This window comes from Phyllopteryx taeniolatus, chromosome 21, assembly GCF_024500385.1.
Source record: "Phyllopteryx taeniolatus isolate TA_2022b chromosome 21, UOR_Ptae_1.2, whole genome shotgun sequence".
Taxonomy (NCBI): domain Eukaryota; kingdom Metazoa; phylum Chordata; class Actinopteri; order Syngnathiformes; family Syngnathidae; genus Phyllopteryx; species Phyllopteryx taeniolatus.
In genome coordinates, this window is record NC_084522.1 from 8,488,050 (window position 1) to 8,514,249 (window position 26,200).

The 26,200-nt window shown below is 40.2% G+C and overlaps 1 protein-coding gene across 6 annotated transcripts in view; it reads right to left on the minus strand.

The window, feature by feature from the left end:
- Positions 1 to 26,200, minus strand: part of csmd3b (CUB and Sushi multiple domains 3b) — a 386,559-nt gene that overhangs the window by 139,154 nt on the left and 221,205 nt on the right. For all 6 annotated transcript variants that reach the window (XM_061760284.1, XM_061760282.1, XM_061760283.1 and 3 more), the window contains one exon: positions 10,804 to 10,916. In XM_061760284.1, the coding sequence (XP_061616268.1) occupies positions 10,804 to 10,916 (113 nt within the window). The remainder of the gene's footprint in view (positions 1 to 10,803; positions 10,917 to 26,200) is intronic.

Below are 26,200 nucleotides of genomic sequence, written 5' to 3' on the forward strand. Positions count from 1 at the left end.
TAATTCAAGACTTGTCGAGATGCATTTACCAAGAAAGTGTTCCCCGGTCTAATATTAGCTTGATGCTTTTTATGAACAATTTAGGTGAATTTTTACTTCTTAAGAGAAAACAGAAGACACCCAGAGGGCTGAAACGTTTTTTATTTGGAGGAAAGTCATTCTAACACCACAGCTCTTTTATGATTATATCATGGCATTCTCAGAATAACTTATTTAGCCAGACACACAAAGATGCACTACTTAACACACAACATTTGGGCTTAGCACGTTTTAACATGGCCACGTGAGGATAGCAAATACTAGCTGCCATGGCTAAGGAAAAGAGCCAATTATATTCAATTTTATTTTAGCCACTGAGAACGAGAGTGGGCTAACTCATTTTTTTGGTCATTTTATAGGAGAATAATTTTAAGTTTTATGACTGCCACTAAAAGTTTATTGTAAAAGTGGTCTATCTGACTAATTGTAATATTTCATGAAGGACTATTAATAATGTTCACATATTCACATATACTAAAATACAGATGCACTGGCACCCAAGCTTTATATAAAAAAAAACAAAAAAACAAAAAAAACAAGTATTGATTGCAATAATGGAGTGCCTCCTACATATCAAAATTGGAATTAAACCTAGATTTAGACTAGTATCAACTCATTCACGGCAAGCCGTTTTCAAAGCAGAGTTCCCTATATTGCCAGCCGCTTTAGGGCAATTTTACTGAATTTCCAAGACATCAAAATATTGTTCTGTGGCAATATAATTGTATGTTCTTCGTACATACTGGAATTTCTCTCTCTCATAATCGAGAGAAGCGAGACGAGCTGAGATTCACCGCCTCGTCAAAAGCTGTGCTGATCTAAAATCCAACGCCGCCATCTACTGGGATCTGTTAGTCATTACAGTGATTTAAAAACCAGATTCTCATAGACAAGCTGGGGGAGACCCTCTTCCACATCCACTCGTTGAAAAAGTTGCTTCAAGATCATATTTGTCAATGACAGTAACCGGTTGGATTACAGTTGACAAAAAAAAAAAAAACGTCCACGGCAGTGACTGAGTTTATCTGAAAGATTTGCCTCTATCTATTTGTGTTTGCACTTAAATTGAAAATGACAAACATGGAGTTAGCCCACTCTAGTGTACAGCGCCTTATTTGATTTGTTCATTTTTGGGTGTAAATTAGAGTGCTTAGAACATTTTTTTGGTATTGTACCCACTGTAAAGAATGTAAAATGTGGTGTTGATTGTATGAAAATGTTGCAGAGATAATTGGCAAAGCAAGCACCTCATTGAACTTGATTGCTATTTAACACTACGTCTGATGTTTGATTGACTTTAAGGGACATCTGACATCTTAAGTTATTAAAAATAGCATGCCAATCATATCTGATATAGTCACATTGATGTATAGTATTTTTGTGCCAAACCTTTTCAGCCCTTGGAAATGAAGTTACTGCCCGGAGTGGCTAACTAATAAATGTTTTATTTGTTAAGTAAACTTTAGTCACATGTTTTCCTGGTCGATTTTTAAGTCCACTGTGGTAGTGTTACAAATGTGTTAAATTAGGTTAGTAATAGACTATGGCACATTCTGAACGGACCACTGTTGTAAAGCAACGAACCACAGGACTGTAAATCCGTTGAAAGGATCCAATCTGAACAATATGTCTGGTAAATGTACTGTCTGGGTCCAGATCTGGAACCGAGACCGCCTATTGAGGACCTCTGGCATAATGTATGTACAGACCATGCATTCAACAATGCCCAGTACTATTTCACTCCTCGAAGGTGTCGCACATTTGAATAATGTTTTCGTACCGGCACTCGCCTTTCTTTTGTCAATTTTTTCTTTTTTCTACGACTGACTAATGGTTATAGTGGTCGGTTGCTATGGTGGCAGGCTGACAGATCGCGCCGTCGCCCTTTCATTAAGAGTCAATCCCAACACCCCGCAGAGACAGAACCTCATGAATAGGTCATGCGGAAAGATGACGAGAAAGAAGGCATGTGATTGGTGGCTCTTGGGTAGGAAACCAGATTGTTCGCACCTCTCACTTAAGCGTGGGACAAAACCTCCTTACACACCAAGTACACTTTGACTTATGAGTGTAATTTGTTCCATGACCAAGGTCGTAACTCAATTTACTTAATAATCAATCAATCTTTCACATTAAAATAAATTGAAACGTCATTAACCCGTTCCAGCACCCCCAAAACGACCATTTTTTAAAAATGTTATTAATAAAGAAAAATAGCAATGCATTGTAAAATATAAAAACAATAAAAGAGAATGTAAAGAAACAAACAGCTTTTTTAAAAGTGTAAATAAAACGAAAGACAGACAGATGTGGTCTAGTGAGTGATGTCAGATTTACTACACAGTTTGTTCAGTGTTAAGCACCCTGTCCATGCTCCTTGCAAGTGTTTTCATTTTAAATTTTTTGGGGGGACTATCCCATTTAATAAATGGCTGAAACTAGATCTGGTACAGTCGCTCTCTTTTTTTTTCAAAACACTCGTGCGGCAGCGTATCTGAAACTCATTCTTAACTCTAACTCTAAAGACAAAGCAAGGGCTTGTTACTTGAAAACTCATTCAAGGTACCACTGCAAATATACTGTATGGTGAGAGGTATTTACTGATATGCCTTTAAAGACTAAAATAAAGGAGAAATTAGGGATGCATAAATGCACATTATCAGGATTTCTTGAAAAAAAAGCTCTGTTTGGAAACATTTTGAAAACTCTATTAAGTCACTATTACTTCATTATGTAGTATTTAGCAGAGCATATGCCATAAGGACACTAGAATCACCTTCATACATCCTTAAAAGACCCCTGCAATTTTTTTTGGGGGGGGGGGGGGGGCTCTTTCCATGTGTTTGTATATGACTGCACGCCGCATTTTCTTTTGAATGTGCATAAGCACTTCGTCTTTTAAGTCCGCCTAACAGGTTTAGAAACGGGGGATTTCAGGGAGGTTGAAGTTGGTGCTTTTAAAATCTGTGAGTTTATAGGTAGAACGCCGGAATCTCTCCCTGGTTTTTAGTTCCGCTCGCGCCGCTAAAGCTTCACATTCCCCAATGCAATGTTAATGTTGTTGAACATGGACCAAATAATATATTTTTTGAGACTTCGAATTTGCACAGGTGCATGGCAGCTTTTATAAACAAATTTTTATAAGGGATATCAGTTCCAGGGCTGACAGTCATAAATCTACACTGGGAGCACCAGAACTCTACTTGGGCATCGGATGTAAATATGTAGAAGGCCGACACTCTGGTTCAGGGACTCTATTACACCCCATGCTCGGTCTCCGATGTCTTTGAGTTCTTGAACAATGTCTACAGAAGAGATCTGACAACTTCCCTCAGGGAATTGGCACCAAAAGTCCAGTCTACATTTAAGGTTAATGCCATGGTCTCACAATCATAAAGCAAGACAGGGAGCAACAAAACTCCCGGTCTCACAGCCCTTGAATGTAAAATATTGGAGCCAAACACTCTGGCTCAGGGACTCAATTACTCTGCATGGCGTCTTTTGACTTCCCTAAAAGAGGATACTGCTGCCAAGGTACTTTAATTGAGGCCAAATGAGTCCTGTGTAAGGTCTGTAGCCATGAAGCAAGACCGGGAGCACCAGGACTCTAAAAACTTTGTTTGCTTGTACATACCTGGAACACTAAAAATTCTGCCCACAGTACAACTACAGCTACTTGTTAGAGTCAAAGTCTTGCAGTCATAAAGCAAAATTGTAACCATTATGGACTCCAAAGACTTTCTCCTTGGACTCAAATATAACAGAACCCACAGTTACAGGGCTGGGCTCATTCTCCAGCCAGCCATTTTATGCCAGAATTGTTATCTTTAATCGAGGCCGACTGACTCCTGAACAGGTTCTCAAAAATAACCAGCCTCACTTCTATTTCTGCACATATGATGAGCTGTTCCACCACTCTCTACAGCTCCCCACCCGCTTGCTCCTCTTGTATGAATAACTCCGGCCAATGGTAATGACAGAAGTTGACCTATTTCGAGGGAACCTGAACTGTAAAATTTGTGTCACCATTTATAACTGTGAGCCTGTTGACAACTTGCACAAGCGCTGCTTCCCTGGCTTTAATGGAATTCATGTTTCTTTATTCCCCTTACCAGTGGGAATGAGTAAGAGCCGCCACCGTAGCCTGCGAATAATGCATCTTCATACACAGTCGATGGTGCATTCCCTTGCATGTGATCCGTACATGAATAAAAGATCAAACCTGTGTCATAATTAATCCACGCTTAATAGGTTTTTTTCCCCCTTCTGTGTAATTGCCCTGAGGCCTCAAATGCCTGATACGACAACATCCAAGCAGGGCATCCATCCATCCATTTTCTACCGCTTTTCCGAGGTCGGGTCGCGGGGGCAGTAGCTTTAGCAGGGACGCCCAGACTTCCCTGTGCCCAGCCACTTCATCCAGCTCTTCCGGGGGGATCCCGAGGAATTCCAAGGCCAGCTGAAGGACATAGTCTCTCCAGCATGTCCTGGGTCGTCCCCCGGGGTCTCCTCCCGGTGGGACGTTCCCGGAAACACCTCACCAGGGAGGCGTCCGGGAGGCATCCGAATCAGATGCCCCAGCCACCTCATCTGGCTCCTCTCGATGTGGAGGAGCAGCGGCTCTACTCTGAGACCCTCCCTCATGACCGAGCTTCTTACCCTATCTCTAAGGGAGAGCCCGGACACCCTGCGGAGGAAACTCATTTCGGCCGCTTGTATACGGGATCTTGTACTTTCGGTCACGACCCACAGCTCGTGACCATAGGTGAGGGTAGGAACGTAGATCGACCGGTTTTCGGGTTAGCTCCTTCTTTATCACAACGGATCGATATAAAGTCCGCATCACTGCAGACGCTGCACCGATCCGCCTGTCGATCTCCCGTTCCATTCTTCCCTCACTCGTGAACAAGACCCCAAGATACTTGAACGCCTCCACTTGGGGCAGGATCTCATCCCCGACCTGGAGAGGGCAAGCCACCCTTTTCCGACTAAGGACCATGGTCTCAAATTAGGAGGTGCTGATTCTCATCCCAGCTGCTTCACATTCGGCTGCGAACTGCTCCAGTGAGAGTTGGAGGTCACGGCTTGATGAAGCCAACAGAACCACATCATCTGCAAAAAGTAGAGATGCAATACTGAGGCCACCAAGCCGGACCCCTTCTACACCTCGGCTGCGCCTAGAAATTCTGTACATGAAAGTTATGAACAGAATCGGTAACAAAGGGCAGCCTTGCCGGAGTCCAACCCTCACCGGAAACAAGTCCGACTTACTGCTGGATATGCGGACCAAACTCTGACTCCTCGAGGACCGTGCCAAGGGTGTAGAGCTGGTCCACTGTTTTGACTCCTACTACTACTACTACTACTACTACTACGACTAATAATAATTATTATTGTAATAATTATTATTATTATAGTCACTGATGGTGTAGTGGTACACTCGCCTGACTTTGGTGCAGGCAGCGACGGTGACGGTGTGAATGTGAGTGCGAATGGTTGTCCATGTCTATATGTGCCCTGCGACTGACTGGCGACCAGTTCAGGGTGTAGTCCGCCTTTCGCCCGAAGTCAGCTGGGATAGGCTCCAGCGTCCCGTGACCCTAACCAGGATAAGCGGTGTTGAAAATGGATGGATGGATATTATTATTATAATGCCACAAATATAGAATAAAACACAATTCCTGACAGCTACTTTCATTTCTTCAGCATGACCAGTGAGACATGTTTTCCTGCTGTCTCTATTGTGACACATGACCGCACCCCTTGCCGAAGGACATCCATGCACCGCGTGTAACCTGCTCCACACTCCATGCCTTCGGTAGCAAGTGACATGCGTGTCAAGGACCGCCGTGCAGCGCATTATTAAGGCTGTCTGAATGGAGGCTAGTATTCAAAAAGATCTAAGCCTTATAGATGGAATAGTGATTGACAAGGCCAAGGCCTCGGAGCACATTATTTACTTTACTTATTTGTCTCTGGTGATGGAATGCTGTCTGTACAAGCTGCACTGCATGATCCTCAGCGCTTTTACCGTATTCATGACTGGAAAAATATCATATTCATCATAATATTTTATTTAAAATATGTATCTTTCTATCAGTTTTTGTGTGTATATATGTTTTGCATGTATTTTATAATGCAACTTTTATTGTGGTGTACAACTGTACTGTATTATACTGAAAGTGATCATCTTACAGTAAGTGCAGTATCTAGAATTCTAGATGACTGGCAAAATTTAGTATATTAGGCCAAAATGAATGTTCATATATTCTTATTGTATATTTTTTATATCAAGAATATATAAAAACAAATATTGTAGTCTAACATATTACAATATCTCATAGTGGAGTAGTATTATATCTATCAAAATAATATAATAAAAGTTTGGAAATATATGAGCATTACATTTACATGGATTTATGACTATGACAAATAATAAGAAATGTGAAATAATTTTCCAGTTGTGTAATACTGCATTAATTGTAATTAGCTCATTTACATTACATTTACATAGTCATCTTATTTACAATACTTAATAAATACAGTCAAATTATGTTTTACTAATTACATACATATTTAAGTCTTTAAAATGCATTTATTTTAATTGTACATGAGTTTATATATTTTCATATATATATATTTTTTTAAATGTATCCATATACATTAATACATATTAAATGTAAAATTAATTTAATTATCTGTTAATCCATCCTCAGTCAGGTTGCAGGTGTATCCACGCTGACTTCGGGCGAGAAGTGGGGCATACCCTGGATTGTTCACCAGCCAATTGCAGGGCATATACGGACAAACAACCTTTTATAGTCACATTCACATCTAAATGAAACATTTTGAGTCTTCAACAAACCTAACATACATGTTTATATAATGTGAGAGGAAACATAAACAGAAACCCACGCAAGCATGGGGTAACATACAAACTCTACACAAGAAGGCCACAGCCCGGTTTCGAAACCCCAACCTCAAAACTATATAGTGGATATGCTAACCACTATTCCACCATGCTGCCTGTATTCATTCATTTAATCATATTCTTATTTGATTATATTTGCTTGGTGATGTAGAATTGCATCCCACTCATATAACAAGTTTTTAATATTTTTGTAAGAAAGTTGAAACATTGCAAACAGGAATGCAGGTGTACATCACTAACTACAACCACAAAAATCAAACATTGTCATCATTATTATCATATATAGCATTGTATAATCATAATTGGGACCAGTGAGCAAATATACCGTTGTTGTCCAAAGTCTTCCCATCAATTAAGCATTGTGAAAGTGACAAGTAGACAAACGTTATTTAGAATTACGACCCTGTGGCTGGAAGCGATTCGACACACTGTACAGACCATCCATCACACACCCACATGGACACATATGCTCATTATACACTAGTTGACAACAGCAGGACAAATATTAAGACAAAGCCAAGCTAGCCTGGCCGAATGTCATCGTTTCCCCGCTCTTGTCTAATTCACCGTTTCACAATTTGGGGAACGGAGCCACAATTAGATGGTTATGCGAGCCAATTGGCTCACCTCCTATGGCTTAAAACACACACACACACACGCACACACACACACAAACGAGCAAAGAAAGTCTGACCATCTAACTGGCAGTGCCAAAGCCTCCCTGGGAGGTCTCGGAGTGAGCGTCTTAGGGAAGCGACGACAACCTGCCAAAGTACATTTGCTCACGTTGTCTCCCGGAATGGTGGAAAAAAAGTTGAATTGTTTTGATACTCTGTTACCAAACTAAAATAACATCCACCTTTAGAATGGAGAGACCAATGAGCGCGAAATTCAGATAATGTCCAACTAACTACGAACAACTGTATATTTGCAGACACAAAGTGGTTTATGTTTCATGTTGGTGAGACAGCAGTCGATGAGATGGTCAGAACACCTTGTGTAGTGCATTCCATCGTTTGCGCTAAGCAACTTCTCCTCTACGCAATCTTGTCTTCCAGCAAGAGGTTATTATTCTATTATTCACAATGGTCATTGCACGGGACTATTGCAATATTCGAACTGCTCTAAGTGCTAGAGGACTCTGCATCTTTTGCACAATTGTTAAAAAAATAAAAATAAAAAATGTACCGGCATTACCAGATAACTATTAACCCTTTATTGCTCAGTGACTGTTTTTTGTCAATGTCTTTATGTCTCAAAATTGGTCTCTGTCAATTGACTGTCTGTTGTCGTACTAGAGCGGCTCCAACTACCAGAGACAAATTCCTTAAAGATGATTCTGATTCTGATGTGCACTCCATTTATAATATTTTACCATCCTATTTTAAGAATCTTATCAAGACATGTTATACTAGTTCCATTGGCAGTTTTTTTTTCACTTATTTTAGGAACAATTTTTTGTACTTGTTTTGATAAAATAATTTTTCCAGTGTGTTACGTATAAGTTAGACGGAAGCTGCCTTGCTACTCAGAAGGCCTTGCCTAAAGTGTGTTCTATCCAATTTCTCTAATATACAATCTCTCGTCTAGTTGGCAGAGCTTATTTTTCTACTCAACATTACAAGTAACTGGAAACAGTTACAAATTGGCTCATGTTTAGTATAGGTGCAACAGCAGCTTCTGTTAGACTTTGTGTATTGCAATCCTTTGCTTCTGCTTTCTGCAACCTCCCCTCTTGCAGTAAGCCTAAACCTGGAAAACCCAAGAGGTATATTCTTGCAAGAAGTGAAGATATTGTATAGAGCAGAAGCAAATGATTGCAATACTCTTCTGACTAACATAGAAGCTGCTGTCACACAAAAAAGACCTCTCCACAAAAGTAAGACCACAAACATACAATTGTTTGCAGTTATTTGGAACAGGGAGTACAGAAATAACCTCATGCAAGAAGAGGAGAGCTTGGATAGAGCAAATGCACGGAAAGCAGCTTGGGCCTCATTTGTGTACTCCCAGTTCGAAGAAACTAATAGCAATTGTATGTTTGTAATCACAACTCTTGTTTAGGATAAGGGTGACAGCATCTGCCGTGTTCATCAGAATACTTTGTATACCGCATTCCCTGTATTACGCTGTACAATTTTTCAAAGAAAAGCATATAAAAGACAACTCTTGGCGTTTCCCAGTGTTTAGCACAGTAATAAAGTGGCTGGTGAGCGTATGAAGCCCAGTAAGCAATAATCCTAATATTTGCAGTAAGGATGACTGACAGCTCTTGTTACCTCGTTAGGGAACCAGCTCTCGATTAATCAAGCAACTTTTTTCCACCCGCAACACTTCATTAACAACCCTGATTAACCTTTTAAAACAGAATCAGGCAATCAATCAGGATCAATTAAGCTGATCCCGAGGGGAGGCGGTCAGCTTGTCTGTCAGCCAATCAGGAAGATGGCACAGAGATAACCAAATATAAATAAGATAAAATATAAAGATAAAGATAAATAAAATGAACAAAAGGAACTACCAAAACGTTCTTTGCCATTTTTGTATTGTAGGGCAATCAAATAAATCCATAAATCAATCGTAATCCAGCATTTTTGTTTGGATCTAAATCATTAGAAGAACCACGGGTGGTTTGAATCAAATTAAAAACTGACAGATATGTGAGGAACCATATGCGTTCATAACCAACCATATAAGACCATCGCACTGAGGAATCATAATAATTTTCAAAAAATAAATTAGTTTACATTGAGACCAGCTGGGTACATTTGAGGCCAACGTTTATTTAAAAAAGAGGGGTTAAAAAGGTTGGACTATTCCCACAGGGGACCATAAATCTGTCAGTGTTAGCCGCTAATACCGCTCACGGGTGTTATTAATGTGCGGATCGAACGCAATGATACTGAGCAGGCTGTAATAATGGAAGAGGAATTCATGACATTTCCACTGACGCAATTCCATCACTTTTATAATAATCATAAAAAAGAAACAAGAAGTTTACCTTGGAAGATTGAATGGGATTACATTAGAATAGCATGTTTGTATGACTTCGCATCTACAGCCAAATAAAAAAAAAACAAACAACCAAGCAGACCTTTGTGATGCTAAATGAAATCCATGCCTCCTCATGCACACACCATTCATCAAAAAACATGAAAGTGTAAATTCTCCATTCAATCAATGCACACGGCACATGAAAATGGTAAAGAAAAACGAAAAAAGCACTAGGGTTCTGTCATCTTATGTCATCGCCCAAGAATAAGTATGATGCTATCATACAATTGGAAAAATGAACACCATTCTTGTCGTTTGTATTTTATTTGTCAGCTTTTTAGCGCATATGTCATCCTTGGTGAACCAGGAAGTAGCCTGCTACCATACAGTGTAACTGGACAAATGCAAACAATAATGATAACCCACATTTTGTTTCACTTGTTAGGGTCATTTATTTGATTTGTCTGTCGACTATAAAACAGTCCCCCCAATCCATAAATAGAAATCGTAGGTTTCCATTGTTTTTCAATATCGTCTATGAACCAGGAAGTAACACGCTAGCATAGGATTGCATTACAATAGTATTTAATTTTATTTTTGCAAGACTTTTACACTCTTTTTCGCTTACGTCACGATGGAAACTTCCCCCCAAGCCATCACTAATAAAAATGGTACTGGTATGGTCCAGTCATCTTACGGCATCCTTGGTAAACCTGAGAGTAGCCTGGCTACCATACAAATGGACAAATGTACACCAATACACCTTGTACTGTCCATTTTATGATAGGGTTGTCGAAGGTTTTTTGTGTGTGTATGTTTAAACTAATGTGCTCACTCACCTTGATAGTGTGCGCTGAAACCGCGGTACCGGTGGTTGTTGTCAGTGACGAAATGCAACCGGAGCCAGTTCTTGTTGCTGACGACGGGCGACGGCATGTTGCTCCCCGACAACCTGTGACACACAACCAAACAATTTTGTTATTACTTAACTGCCAAAAGCCATCATTTTGGAGTTTTTACAGAATACAGGCAAGTCCGACTTCAGAGTTGCGTGCCTTGAGTATAGAACCACAATGTGCTATAACATGAAGGGCAGCACTGAGGTCTACTGGAAGAGAAGCAGCAAAACAGCAAGCAGAAGAGGCAGAGAAGGTCCCTAACTAGCCATGCAGCATAGTTGTTGTTCCCACAGAGCAGAAAAAAATATATGCTAGTAATTATTGTTGTATGCTGTTTGAATGTGTTGCTGCTCATGTGAGTTAAAGTAGCATTGCTTCGGAAGTTTAGAATTACTGTAACATGGATGCTAATTTCCATTAGCATTTCTATGGTGTTTCACATAATAATGTTAGCATTACGCGAGCAGAGTTTTATTAGACAAAACTATATAGTTTAGTTGAACATTTGGGTGTTTAAATATACAATATTTATTTCTTTTTTTTTTTCATTTTATGTGAAATTTTTACAGTAAACAGCTTGAAGCAAACACACTCTTATTTGGAGAACAGTGACAGCAACAGAGTGAGAACAGGTGCTAAGGAATATTTTAAAAAGTGCGTTTTAATAAGTTTAAATGTGTTTAAAGCATGTAGGAGGTTTAAAATAATTTTAAAAAATAGATTTTTTTGTCGTTTCTCTACATTGCGAATTTTCTCCTATTGTGGATGGTTCTGGAACATTGTGTTCCTCCTACAGGGAATCTCTGTATTAAAAGGTCTTCAAACATTTAATTGGAACGCAGTATGCAAGAATAGCCTTGGGTAATGAGCCACATGCTGCTTCACTACGTCTCAATATATAATTCTGGTCACACGATTAAAGTACATAGAGAGGCTTGACTGTCTGATTGTGCAGCTCTCCCGCTGTGAGAGGAAGCGAATATTATGATGATTATCATCATCATTATTAGGATCATCATTATTATTATTATTATTATTATAATACACAGTATGCTCATAGTGTCCCAATGGCACTTAATGAAGTAGCATGATCATTTATGTTCTTAGTTCTTGCTCAGATTTCCCCTGCTGCTCGCTTGGGAGGATTTGACCCAGCAAATATCACCGTGGCTAGTGTGGTTAGCAGTCCATCAAACGCCACCCCCGCGACAACCTTCACTAAATGCAAATATAGAAGACATAGTTAAATAAAAATGTAAAAATGGGGAAATGTGATGTTAGCTTTGTGTTTGTCTTTTTTCTTTTCTTTTTTAAAGGCACTGGCTCTAAAACATTAATGCTGTGAATTTATAATAAAAAAGAGACAAAGCAACCAGAGTCCCACGAGACTTGCGAGCGCTTGTGATGGATTAAAACCGCTGCCTGTTCCATATCCTGAGTAATAATTGTGACGGGTTGCCAACAAATGTACTCCGTATTCAAAATTAGACGCCATCGCTTCAATTTCGCGACAGCATCATTACCCACAGTGCATCATTAAAAGTATGGTTGCGTGCATGTTTAAGCCCTTCTAATATTAAAAGAGGAATTAAATCATAAATCTATAGCAAGGGTGAAGCTGTGTGTGTTGAGTGCATAAAGTTGCAGCATGACAGTATAATCAGGCAGCAAAAGGGAGAGAAAAAAGTTGGCGGGCAGCTAGCGCAAAGGTTCCCAGAATGAGGGTAATGGCCGATGAGTAAAGGCAACTTACAACTCAAGTACTGTATGTCAGAAACCTACACTTAAAGATGAGATAAATTAAGGTGAGCTAACCAAAACTAATAATAGAAATGTATTACACTTATATAGCGCTTTTCTCGACACTAAAAGACACTTTACAATTTCATGCATTAATCAATCACTCCTCAGTCACACCCTGGTGGTGGTAAACTACTTGTGTAGGCAGAGCTGCCCTGGGGCAGTCTGACAGAAGTGTGGCTGCCACTCTGCACCTACCACCTCTCTGAATACAACCAGACATCCAACCACATTCATTCGTAGGCAAAGTGGGTTAAGTGTCCTGTCCAGTGTTAGTGCCAGTGCTCCGGCCAAAAACTAAAGGTAACCGGAGTTAAGCTAATTGAACTAAGTTAACTGAAGCCAAACTAACTGCAACAAAGATCCCTGAAACTAAGCTAACTAAACTAATTGTAACCCACGCAAATCAAGCTCAGCTAGTGGAAACTGGAAAAAAAACTAACAACTAAAACCAAGCTATATTAAACTAAACTAACTGAACTAATTTAAACCACATTAATCGAAGCTAACGAAGGATGCTTTCAGAAATTCAATCCGATGCTCTAACTCTACTCTGACAGTGCAGTGTTCTGAAAGGCAGAGCGCACTCCTTTTCTTTGAATTTACGAACGACTGCCTTGCTTGAACAACTTGTTTGAACAGCTTTTACGCTCGTCCTGCCTGACGCCCGGTCAGAGAGTCCGGACCGCGCTCCAGCACTGCCAGTGTGGTGCTCTGAATAAACGAACAGCCCATTCCAACAATGCTCAGAGTTTCCGAATGGTCCGGAGTGTACAAAGTACGCTTGGAGTGCATTTCCGAACATATGCCTAAAATTAACCAAACAGAAGTGAAAATAACTGAAGCTATGGTAACTGGCATTGACTCTATTTAAGATAAAGGAAGCCAAGAAAACCAAGACCATGCTACCTGAAGCTAAGCTAAATAAACCACACTGAGATATACCTAAGATACCAAAAACTAACTGAAGCTCAGTTGAACATGTAGCTGAAGCTAAACAAATGAAGTGTGGCTAACTTGAGGATAAGATACCTACAACAACAAAAAATTAAGCCAATTTAACCAAAACAAAGGAAACCAAAGCAACGTTACCTGAAACCAAGCTAACGATCCATCCATCCATCCATTTTCTACACCGATTGTCCTCACTAGGGTCGCGGGCATGCTATCTTTGGGAGAGAGGCTGGGTACACTCTGAACTGGTTGCCACCCAATCGCAGGGCACAAACAATCATTCACAAACACATTCACACCTACAGGCAATTTAGAGTCTTCAATTAACCTACACTGCATGTTTTTGGGATTGGGAGGAAACCGGAGTACCCGGATAAAACCCACGCAGGCACGGGGAGAACATGCAAATTCCACACAGGCGAGGCCGGATTTGAAACCAGGTCCTCAGAACTGTGAGGCAGATGTGCTAACCAGTCGGTCACCGTGCCACCCCAAGCTAACTAAAACTAAGCTAATTGAAACTAAGCACTAATTCAACTAAGTTAACTGAAGCGACCTTACCTGAAACCAAGCTTACAACAACAAAGCTAAATGAAGCCATGCTAACTAAACTGCGGTAAGCAAAGCCACATTACCTGAAGTCAATCTAACACAAACTCAACTAACTGAAGCAAAGCTAACTAAACAAATCTAACTGTAGCACATTACCTGAAGCCAAGCCAACCAAAAGAAAGCTAACTGAAGCCATACTAACATTACTAAGCTAACTTTAACCACATAACCTCAAGCCAAGATAACCAAAACTAAACTAGTCAAAGTTAAGCTGACAAAAATAATCTAAGACACATTACCTAAAGCCAAGGTAACTAACCACAGCAAACTTTATCCATTTTCTGCACCGCTTATCCTGACAAGGGCCGCGGGCGTGCTGGAGCCTATTCCAGCCATTTTCACACCTACGGGCAATATAGAGTCTTCAATCAACCTACCATGCTTGCTTTTGGGATGTGGGAGGAAACGCAGGCATGGGGAAAACAAGCAAACTCCACACAGGCGGGGCCAGGATTTGAACTCCGGTCCTCAGAAGTGTGAGGCAGACGTGCTCACCAGTCATCCACTGTGCCGCCCCAAACTAACCAATAAAGCTAGATGAAGCCAATATAACTTAACTAATCTAACGCCTAAAGCAACACTAACCAAAACTAAGTTAATCATGGCTATGGTAACTGAACTAAGCTAACTGAAGCCACAGTAACTAAAGCCCAAAAAATTAAATACCGACCTGAAGCAAAGCTATTCGAACTAAGTTGCAATATGATACCTAAGATACTGCAATTCACTGAAGCGTAAGATGGAGCTAAAAATAAATTATGATGAAAGAAGCTTGGCAAACTGGAGGATAAGATACCTGAAGCTAGGATGATTAAAGTCAAGTTAAATCAATGAAGCTTGGCTAACGTGAAACTATGCATACAGGCTAAGCGTCAGAATTTTTGCTTTCTATTGACCACTTCTGTTTTATTGTCTGAAATTATTCTAAATCCTCATGAGAACAGTCTAAAAACGTCACACGCAGCACAGCTCTAAAACCAAACAAGAGCGGACCCTAAGCGGAGATTTCATTTCCGCCATGAGGACAAAAGCATAATTAAATCATTAATCTGCGCTCATGGCTTGCGTTCGCAATGACACGCTCTCCCGAGGTACAGCAAAGGCTATGAAAGGCTGTCACAGAAGAAGTGCTTGGCAACGTCTCCGAGAGCAGGGGCGGACTACAATCGGAGATGATGCGCTTCGATACTAGGACTTCAATATATTAATAAAAGATGCGAACAACCTATGACAAGCTGTTAAGCAACTCTTGTTGAGACAAGAGAACTGAACTGGAACATAACTAACTGAGTACTTCAAAGCTTGGCTAACAGACAACTATTATAACACAAACTGAAGCTACTTGAAGCTAAGCTAAGCCAACCAATCAAAGGAAAGGGAGCAGTCTTAGCCAAATATGGACAAAGCGGATACAAAACTGGGTCTAACAGAAGTAGCTGTCAGAGGGGCTTTTTCTGGATGCTTGTACGACAAAAACAAGGTGTTTTTGTTTTTTTTAATGAAACTGATACATTTATACTAAGTCCATGTTAGAGTCACTCTGTGAAGGTCTAAATAGCCAAAACATGGGACATTTACAACTGAAGCAAAAACACCTATAGCTAGTCGAAGTGAAACTAAGAAATAATGACACTAAAATTTAGTTGACGATGTAGCCAAGCTAAACGAAGCTTGGCTAACTGGAGTATAAGCTATTTGAAGCTAAGCTGGTTGAATTCGAGAGAGCTGAAGCTGAGCTAATTAGAACTGAAGCTAAAATCAAGCTAAGGACATTCAAATAAAGTTAACCAAAATGGGGGGAAACTAACAAAAACAGAATAGTAATCAAAATTGAGCTAACTTAACCAAAGCTAACAGAAGCCAACCTGCTACCTGCTCCAGTGTCCTATGACTAGTCTGTTTTTAATCATTGGACTATTTTATCTGTCAATCTTTAAATAACTACGTCTGATTTCCCGCATCGACTGCTGCTGAACGAGACTACAGTAATACCACTCGGCCAAACTACGATGTAACACGTGTGTTTTCACTGTGCAAGCGCTCATTAGATAGTAGGGGGAATGCTATTTAATCAGGCAATCTATCTTAATAGCCTCCGCTAATTAAGACAGGTGGGAACTCCTACATATACACACACGCACGTACGCACACTCACACACAACTAACCACAGACACACATACACACAGTGGAAGTATGCCGCTGTGCTGGATGTAGTCTGGGTGGAACCGTCATCAATCAGTTTGCAGAGACATCAGACTGGGTTGGGGGGTGTGTGTGTGTGTGTGTGTGTGTCACTTGCCATCAATCTCAAGTGGGCAGAGGGTAATCAGATCTCACAACGGGAAACCTTCTCACACACCCCGACCTCCGTTATCTCATCTAAATGTGTCTCCCCCCACCGTCTCTCCTCCTCTGAAACATGACAATGACATAAAACACTACTGCACGCGAGTGTGTATCAAACTGGACGATGTGAACATAAAACGGAACAAGCTGAGTAAGTATCAACTTGCAAGTTATGGAGATAAAACACCCATAGGTGTGTGACCTGTTACCTGCAGAGATTGCACAAAATTGACAATGTACAATGTATCGGCCTGTGCAATTCACACAGAACCTAGCAACACAGTATCGGAGTTGCCCTCATTATTTCGAATAAGAACTGATAAAAAGACTAAGATACTGACAGATGGTAGGCAAAACAGTTGGGATGCTAACATATAGCAAGAAAGCAATCTGTGCAGAAAAAGTGCTATGGCAGATTCAAATTTGTTTTACAACTGGGCTTGCCATTGTACATGTCTAATGTATATTAAAACCCTAACATTTGTAATGCTAACATCGCATGATAGCGACCTGGGTGGAAAAAAACCCACTCAGTTTAATGTGGATTTTACGTCTTGCGCTGTAGTTGGGTATGATTTTACACCTAGCCCTGTTGTTGTACATGTCCTATTTATGATCAAATGCTACCATTTGTGATGCTAACAAAGTACCATCCTCTGTAGATAATGCACTAAGGCAGATTTATGAGCATTTTACGTCATGTCCTATATGTTAAAATGCTCACACGCTAACAGCTGTTATGCAAACCTGTAGCAAGACAAAAACCTGAGGACAGAAAGCACTCACGCAGATTGATAAGGCTTTTACATCTTTCCCTATAGTAAGGTACTGTTGTTAAAATGCTAACATGCTAACAGTTGGTGTGCTACAATGTAGCAAGAGAGCAACATGAGTGGAGAAAGCACTTAGGCAGATTAATCATCTTGCACTGTAGCTCTGTACTATTTCAAATGAGTACCGATTAAAAGCTAAAATGCTAACATTTGGTAAGATAACTTGTAGCAACTGATCAATCTGAGTAGGCAAAGTTCTTGCATATATTGTACATACAGATACTGTAAAAGGATTTTACATGTTGTCCTTTTGTCTTGTACAACCTGTATTTCTAATGAGAATCAAAATGCAAACACGCTAACACCCGGTGTGAGTATACAACAGTAAGTAACTACCTTAAATATATATCCTTCATTGCTGGACTTATTATATGATATTGTATTAAAATTACAGCTAAAACATGGTGGTAGAAGTAATGTCTGTTGTTCTCAAGTGGTCAAGAAAGTAGTTTTATTTATGTATGTTTTCAAATTATTATCTCAATGCTATAATTACTCCACTGAGACAGTTCCAAAAGGATGCAAGAGACCCATTAACAACGTTTTGGCAGGACACTAAAAAGAAGAACATACACAGACATTTTATTTCCACTTTATCTCATATTTGCAGAGACAATCTGGCAGTTTCAGCTATTTTTAAACATATTGCCAAGCTGGTTTCAGGTCAGAGCAGTTCATTTTAATTAATATAGTATTTTTAATAGTGTTTTTATTAAATGTTGCTTGAGGATGTTGACCATGCATATTTATAGTGCCAATAATTAATAAGCCTTACATGTAAAGTTTATTTGAGGGTGGACTATTGACAGAAATGTGCTTGACTGGTTGTAGTTACAAATAATATTGTTATCTTGTGAAAAGTCAGTCCAGGGAGTCTTCGGTGTAAATGAAAAACATTAAGTCCATTGGTAACTGAGCATGGGTTCTTGTCCTGTGTTACACCGTATTCTTACGCTGCAAGACAAATGATTTCATTGCGTGCTATTCATAAACCTCAAAACGTTTTTAATGTATTTATTTATTTGTTTGTTGTTAATCTGTCCTGTTTAGCTGCATGGCCATGGAGAATGGTGGATCTATATGCCTTTTGTGCTGGAACAGTTTTGCTGTGCAACAGGGGAGGTTGAAATACATCCTCTGCTTTTTTTTTTTTTTAATCATTCTGATGTTTAGTGAAAATGCAGGGTCTTAGGGGATAGACCGAGGGACAGAACGGACAAAGGGAATAGGGGTGCGAATCACAATAGAACAATAGTTAGACAGGCTTGGCTAGTAACGTGACATAGTCAAATGATGTTCTTATTTGTGGATGGAAAATGAAAATTACAGGCCTCTCTCATCTTTTTAAGTGGGAGAACTTGCACAATTGGTGGCTGACTAAATACTTTTTTCCCCCACTGTATATATATAGTTTAAACTATTAATATAGGTAATTCTACTAATTTTTATGGTAGTGTCAATTATTCGCTGTCAGGCTTGGTCGAGTGTTATCTCCATTTACCGTCAGAACTGTCCCTCCAATCAAAATCGGACACTTTATTGAACACATTTTCAAATCCCTATACTGTATTTTGGCACACGATTAATTTAATGAGATGCTAGTAAAAAACAACAAAAGGTTTTGCCATAGGAGTGACCTATTTTGTTTTATTTCCCTTCTCAATGTGTTCTGATTGCAACTTTTTTTGCATACACACTACAATTGAATTAGCATACACTAATCGAATTATACACCTGACTTTGATTCTTTCCATTTTTTTCCCCCCTTAATAACAGTTTGATGAAGCGTTTTTTAAGCATATCAGAGGCCGATTCATTTTAACGCACCATTTCAATGCAATTCTGCATAGCAGGTATTTATGTTTTAGCCCATAGGCAACATGTCAAGCCTTCGAACACATGCTTCATGTTTACACCGCTTGCCAGATTAATAGCTGATCCCAAGAGACAGTAGACCTAGTAGAATATGGGTCGCGTTTGCAGCCATTCTGTGCCTAATTTCACACGTGCTAATCCTGTACAGAAGCTACATTCAAGTCGCATGGTGGCGGATTAGAGTTTAATTGCTTACACGCTTGTAATCTAATTGCGGTATTCTCGCGTTCTGTGTTTGACGAGTTTCTCTCTGGCTCGTGTGGCCTTTCGCCCCAAACTCGTTCCAAGGGGACCCCAATTCTGCACCCCGCCCTCCTGCCTTTCTGCTAGCACCTTTTTCTGGGCGATGCATCACCTCTCGCATTACTACATAATGGTCTCCCCGATTGCCCTCCCTTCAAAAAAGGAGGTGGGTTCGGTAAATGTGAAGGTCGTTGGGAGCCCTGAACCTGCTGGGGGAAATAGTCTCAGTCTGAGCCTGTTTACAATCATTTGGCCAACAGTCCACTAATGGATTCCCAAGTGACTTCCAGATTGACTGATGTGTTTTGCAGTAGTTCCTTTTTGAGCATGTGAGGAGAATACAAAGTAACGTCTATGTCAGTTCAGAGGTCATTTTGCACACATTGGGCGAGACATTAGTTACACTTGCAATTGCACCTCATTATACGAATGCCCTGAAAGTGGTATATCATTATTGATGTCACCAAATGTTTTGCGCTTCACAGGCTTTTACGGCATCCTCGTTCTGATGTTGTTTGGCATCTTTTTCGCAGGTAAAAATCATTCTTCATAGGCTTAAAATTTGGGGATTGTCTTGTCAGGTCTAAAACCAGTCACTTTCCAACCCCTGATTAACTCGTTTGTTGTTCTGGTTGTCATTGTATTTCTGCATGGTGAACAATCTCTTTTCTCAGCTTTTCAATTGCGTTTTTTTCCACCCACAGACCGCTTTCTGGTGTTGATGTTGATTACATCGCCAACTAGGAGGCAAAACTCAAATTTGAAACTGTTCTTAAGTGATGTTAATGTTTCAAGACTTTTGCTCGCCAAAGTATATAGTGTTTGGTTACAAATAAAGCTATCTCCCAAGCCGTTTACTAGATCTAGATGTGATTTACTTTGGTAAAATTGTACATCATCATTAGCATCACCAAATGCATCATGCTTTCACTGCAGTCTATTCAGGTTCTTGTCTCTTCTTTAGCACATAGAAATCACATGTTCCCTAGGGTTTAAGGCTGGTGAAAGAGTTGGCCACTTCTTGACCCCGAATGTTGTTTTGGTAATGGGTTTTAGGACGTTATCTTGCTGCATGAGGAAGGACCTTCTCTCAATTTTACAATAGTTTTTTTTTCTCCAACCCATAGTTAGCTTTCTGGTTTTCATGTTGTTTAAACCTTTAACTAGTACGCATGTAGTTTTTGCTGCCAAAACTCAAATCTGAAACTGTTTTAATGTCCCAATGTTTATGTCCCAGCACTTTTGCCTGCCTGTTTTTCTTCCACAAAAAAAGTTGTATATTAAAACAGTGGTGCCATTTTCACACATTTTCACCAATCAACATGAAATCTGGAAGATATGTATATCATGACAGGATGCACGACAAAGTCTCAAGAATCCATGCCTCAAGTTGAACAGAAAGTCAGCTATTTTAGGGGAATTCCAAGGCTCTTACTTTGAGGGACTCCTACGAGGGAATTCACTCAAGGGAAACAGCTAACAGTTTTTAGGTTAGAGTAATTTTAGCATTATTATATAGTAGCATTGTCTTTACACTTGTATTGCAGTTAAGAAAGTGAATAATATGTAAAACACTGCCTGTACACTTATATGGTTTCATAATAGTGAATGGAACAACTTGCAAATCCTTTGGAGCTACCACTACCGTCAATCCGACTCCTCGATGTCTGACACGTCACTAAAACAACTCTGGCTTTAGCTACAACATGTCAGTGCTCATTTCTAGGGATGCTCATAACAAATCTTTAGGGGGTGATCAAAGCTCGACGTGGCGACACAGCAGCATCACATGCAAGGTGATGGGCTGTCAAGTAGACTTGCACAAAGATCACTAAACAGCGGGCTACTTCTTGGCAGATAACAGATAGACGGAACACACTTTCAAGGGCAACTGATTGTGATTGTGTGTATGTGTGTGTGTGCATGTGAATGCATGATTGTGGGTGTGCGTGTGTGTGTAATGTTAGGCTAAGATTACAGGCACTTAGCTCATATTGATATACTCCTCTCGCAGACATGAGTAACCCCTCAGCCGCATACTGATTAGACAAGAATGAGAGGGAGGCTGACAGATCAAGTTTGTGGATGTAAATAGGCCGTTTGTGTGTGCAAAAGACTGCTGTTGTCTGATAAACACCTAACTGTCGCAGCTGGTCACGGTATTAGCAGCAGCGGCCCTTAGCGCTGCCTGTTAATTGCTGGCGGAAAAAAAGCATTTTAGTTTCTGCCTTCTTCTTCCCGTGCAATTTTCCAGTTGAAATCAGTAAACAAGGAGCTTAGCGGCAAAGTGACCCAGTTTCAGGAAAAGCATTTGATGAGTACAATAACAAAAAGGTCGCATATTTGAATCCTGCAGCCATATATGATATATATATTTTATATAATTGCTTTTATTGTGCGCTCATTAAAAGTCAGTAGACTTCATTTCACCTTTTGTCTTTTGCCTTTTGTCAAAGCAAATGATAAATGGGAACATTGCTGGCAGAAAAAAAAAAAAACATTTTCGCTTCTGCCTTCGTCCCGTAAAACCGTAAAAGACCGTAAAAGTTGGGACGTGCACAGGACAGAGGGGTTGATGTGAGTATAGTCCTCCGACGAATATGCACAACTCACAAATTAGCGTATTTAGAGCCCTGTCTAATATCAAAGTATTGCTTTGGCGCCATCTTGTGGCATCTTGGTGTCAAGGAACTTTGTTGAAGTGAGGGGAAGAGCTCCACCATTTAGCCAGTCCTATCAGTTTTCCACTGCTAGGAAAGTGATGCTCTGAAGCCATCTTGTGGCATCCAAAGGCAATTATGAACTTTTTTTGTTTTGTTTGTGGGGTCATCAATTAATCACAGATTTTTGCAGGTTTCTCTATCGCCGAGGAACACTGTATATGAAGCTTGAAGGAAATCGGACGTCCAGCAGTTACAGTTGTAGGTTTATTTTAGTTGGGGGTGACTATGCATCTCTTAAGGGTGCGGCCTTTATCACACATTAAGTTTGATTAAGATTTGATCTTGTGGAGCTACGTTCTTAGAGTTTTGTGTTTTATGGCGAGACACCAAACTTGGCCGCTAAGCTCATAATATACATAATGACAAAAAAGTGTTGTTCAAATTTGATAACAGTTGGACAAAATCTATAGGAAAGGCCTGATCTTTGACGTCCCCTGGAATTGGCCTGAATGACCCCAAGATGGTTGCTTCAAGCTAAAATGTCAAACTCCCTGTGTATTTTCGGGCATGGGTTCTTAAGAGTTTTATATGGGCCTACTTATAATAGACATTGCTGCCAAATTTCATGTTGCAAAGTGAGATTGGCTTCGGAGGCAGATTTTATTATTATTTTTTATTGAAATCCGGGCTGGCTGCTGTAAAGAGCAGAGTCAACAGAGCTGCTTCGTCAAGATGAGGCCTCAGCAGTTTTTATGGGGGACACAAAGGACAAACATCAACTAATTGTTGTGTGTATGGATGGCAGTCACATGAAAGATTCATTACTAGATGGCGGCATCTGCTTACATGCCTACATGAGGTTCACGCAAGGGTTTTACACAAGGTCTTCTTACTAACACTGTAGCTAATTTTCCACTTATACTAAACATGAGCTGCCTCTTAACCAAAAACATAAAATTGTTTACAATTACTTGAACAGGATTACACATTTAACCTTGGGCAATGAGGCACATGCTACTTCACCAGGTCTAAAGACAAATCAATTATCATCTGACCCCATGTAGCAGCCAGCCATTACAAGAAATGGGAAATTCCTTTGTGTGTTGTCAGATGGTTCACTCATAACAATATTTCATAGCCCCCAACAGCTCATCGATTTTTGGCAAATTAAGGTATTGATTAGCCATTGCGATAACCAATGTGGATCCAATCACAGCGCGGGCTATTAGTGTGGAATTGATGTGGTGGTTGGGGGGACATAATGGCCTCAAAATAGCTTTTAGGGACATGCTAGCATTCATGTGCAGGTGCACGATGTTGCTTATATGCATCCCCTCTTTGTAAATACCATGTTTGTTTGTGTCTCTGTACACATCGGTGGTATCCAAGTGGATGGTTTTGGCAGGTGGTGCTGTAAACTCTAATCGTGACGTTGTTTTAGCCAATCAGAAGCCTGAGGAGAGTTGTAGCCAGAAAACTTCAAGGAAACGATGGATCAAACTTGAATATAAAGTCAACGTATTGATGAACATACATTAATAATGGATTTCATCAATTGCTCTCCAAGTAATTGATTTCCTGAAACACTGTAGTCAGTGAAGTCTGTGTGAAAATTAAACAGCAATAAATACTGTATTTCCTTAAATCGTGGCTGTCCAGCTAATTAGCGCTGTGCCCCAATCAAAAACAGAACAAAAATCACCTCCCTCAATCGATGCCTGTAGAGGAAATAAAAACAAGTAATAACTGTAACCCAATTACCAAATACTGCAAACCACAGTACAGCACACAAGTTGTTCAACATAAGAGACCATTTGAACACCAAAGCATGAAAAAAGTATCACAGGTGAATAAACTTGTGAAGACTTTAAACGGGTTTCCTGCGCAGTTATAAGTAATGTGTTCTAGTAGATTCTTAAATGTGGTCAAATGTTAAATAAATAAATGCCTCCCTCAAATAGACGCCTTCTTCTCTCCCCTTCAGGAAAAACAGGCAACATTTGTAATTGATTTATGGATGCTATTGTTCATTAAACTGCTAACTGCTGAATAATTTTAAAACTCTCGCTAACCAAAAAAGGCAACATTATTATTTATTATACCAAGAGTAACCTGAGCAGAATTAAAGATGATCCCACATTATGTCGAGATGGCATCATTAATTAGTTGTTTGAGAAGATTGTGATGTGTGCTAACAAATGATTAGTGCAGTTTCAAATTGTGATAATATAGTAATATTGGCCGGCACGGTGATCGACTGGTTAGCACATCTGCCTCACAGTTCTCCGGACCTGGGTTCAAATCCCAGCCCCGCCTGCCTGTGTGGAGTTTGCATGTTCTCCCCGTGTCTGAGTGGGTTTTCTCCGGACACTCCGGTTTCCTCCCACATCCCAAAAACATGCATGGTAGGTTGATTGAAGACTCTAAATTGCCCTTAGGTGTGAATGTGAGTGTGAATGGTTGTTTGTTTCTATGTGCCCTGCGATTGGCTGGCGACGGGTTCAGGGTGTAACCCGCCTCCCGCCCGAAGATAGGCTCCAGCAGCCCGCAACCCGAGTGAGGAGAAACGGTAAAGGACATGGATGCATGGATGTATAGTAATTTTGTCTACCCGTGACCCCCGCCCAATATTTGCGGAAAAATGGAAATATGCTGGTTTTCACATTCTGTCAATGCCATAAAAAATATGACTTTTTGGAAACCTTTCCTTGTACCCATGTTTTTGGGTGACCTAAAAATAGGTTTATATTGTTTTTATATTGTTTTTAAAAAGATAGAAGTGAGCACTATTCAGGCTAAACAGTGGATGGAATGTGTTGCTTTCCAGACGTCTCCGGGGAGATGTTTTTAGTTTACTCCCTACACAAAACCGCTTACATCTCAACTGAAACCCCATGTGGAATTGGGTTGAAAAGTTCATATTTGCAAAATAAATGTGACGGGGGATTTTGGGTCTGCGCCGTAGTCCATTCCGCAAGATCGGTGTGGACTTTGACACATATTTGGCGTGACTCATCCTCTCTGCGGAAATGACTGCGCCGTAACACAGGATTGAGTCTCTTTTAAGGCTAAAAAGTGGTAACTGGCTGCAAGGTGGGTGTCAGGAGATGTTAATGCTATATTTGATCTACACTACAGATGTTTGATTCAAGCAGGCGCCCTTAATCCAATACAGATTAGAGACAGTATGCCTGCATCATATAATGAGATCAGAAACTCTCAAAACAAGTTATTAGTTTGGTTTTTATGGCGAGTCATCGAACTTCACCACCGTGTTGTGCCAACATGCAATAATGAAAGCAAAGGTTTAACAATTTAGTGTCGCCCATCTGTCTGTTACACGTCACGTGGTTCGAATTTGGTGGTAATCAGCCTCTATGACAAGTTCGTCTTTGAAGGACCCGTGTAAATGGTCAAATCGACGCCTAAATTGCTGCTTCAAACCAAAATGGAAGACTTTATGTGCATTTTACAGCATGGGTTCTTGAGACTTTTTTTGTACGTGTCCTGATGCTAGACTTTTCTACCAAACGTAATTTTGCTCAATAAAACGATATTTAGGGGCTGTATTTGGTCTTTTGTTTTTTTTTAAAGACCAGTCCAATTTTTTAGGTGCCACAGCTTGATAAACTGCATTCTTCCCTGCAACCATCCTGTTTGAGACAGCCACTAGAAGATGCCTACAGGACCCTGAATCCCTGAATTAATTAGCAATCTTGGTTTACAGTCATCAAAGAGTCCTTTTCTTCATTTGAACTGACAGCAGGCAAAAGGTGGGATCCTCTCTCCGGGAGACCAAGCTGGGACAGATCAATGGAATGCAAATACGCCGGTGAACTATTTGCTTCATATCCAAACATGCACGCAGGGTGCCACCCACTGGCGTTAGAGAGTACTGCAACCCGTGAACTTCCATTCAGCTGTTTGTTAACCAAAGACAAATGTCTGTTGTAATATTTCACGAAGTCTGCAGAAATATTCCAAATGTATGCCTTGATCTCTGTGTCAGT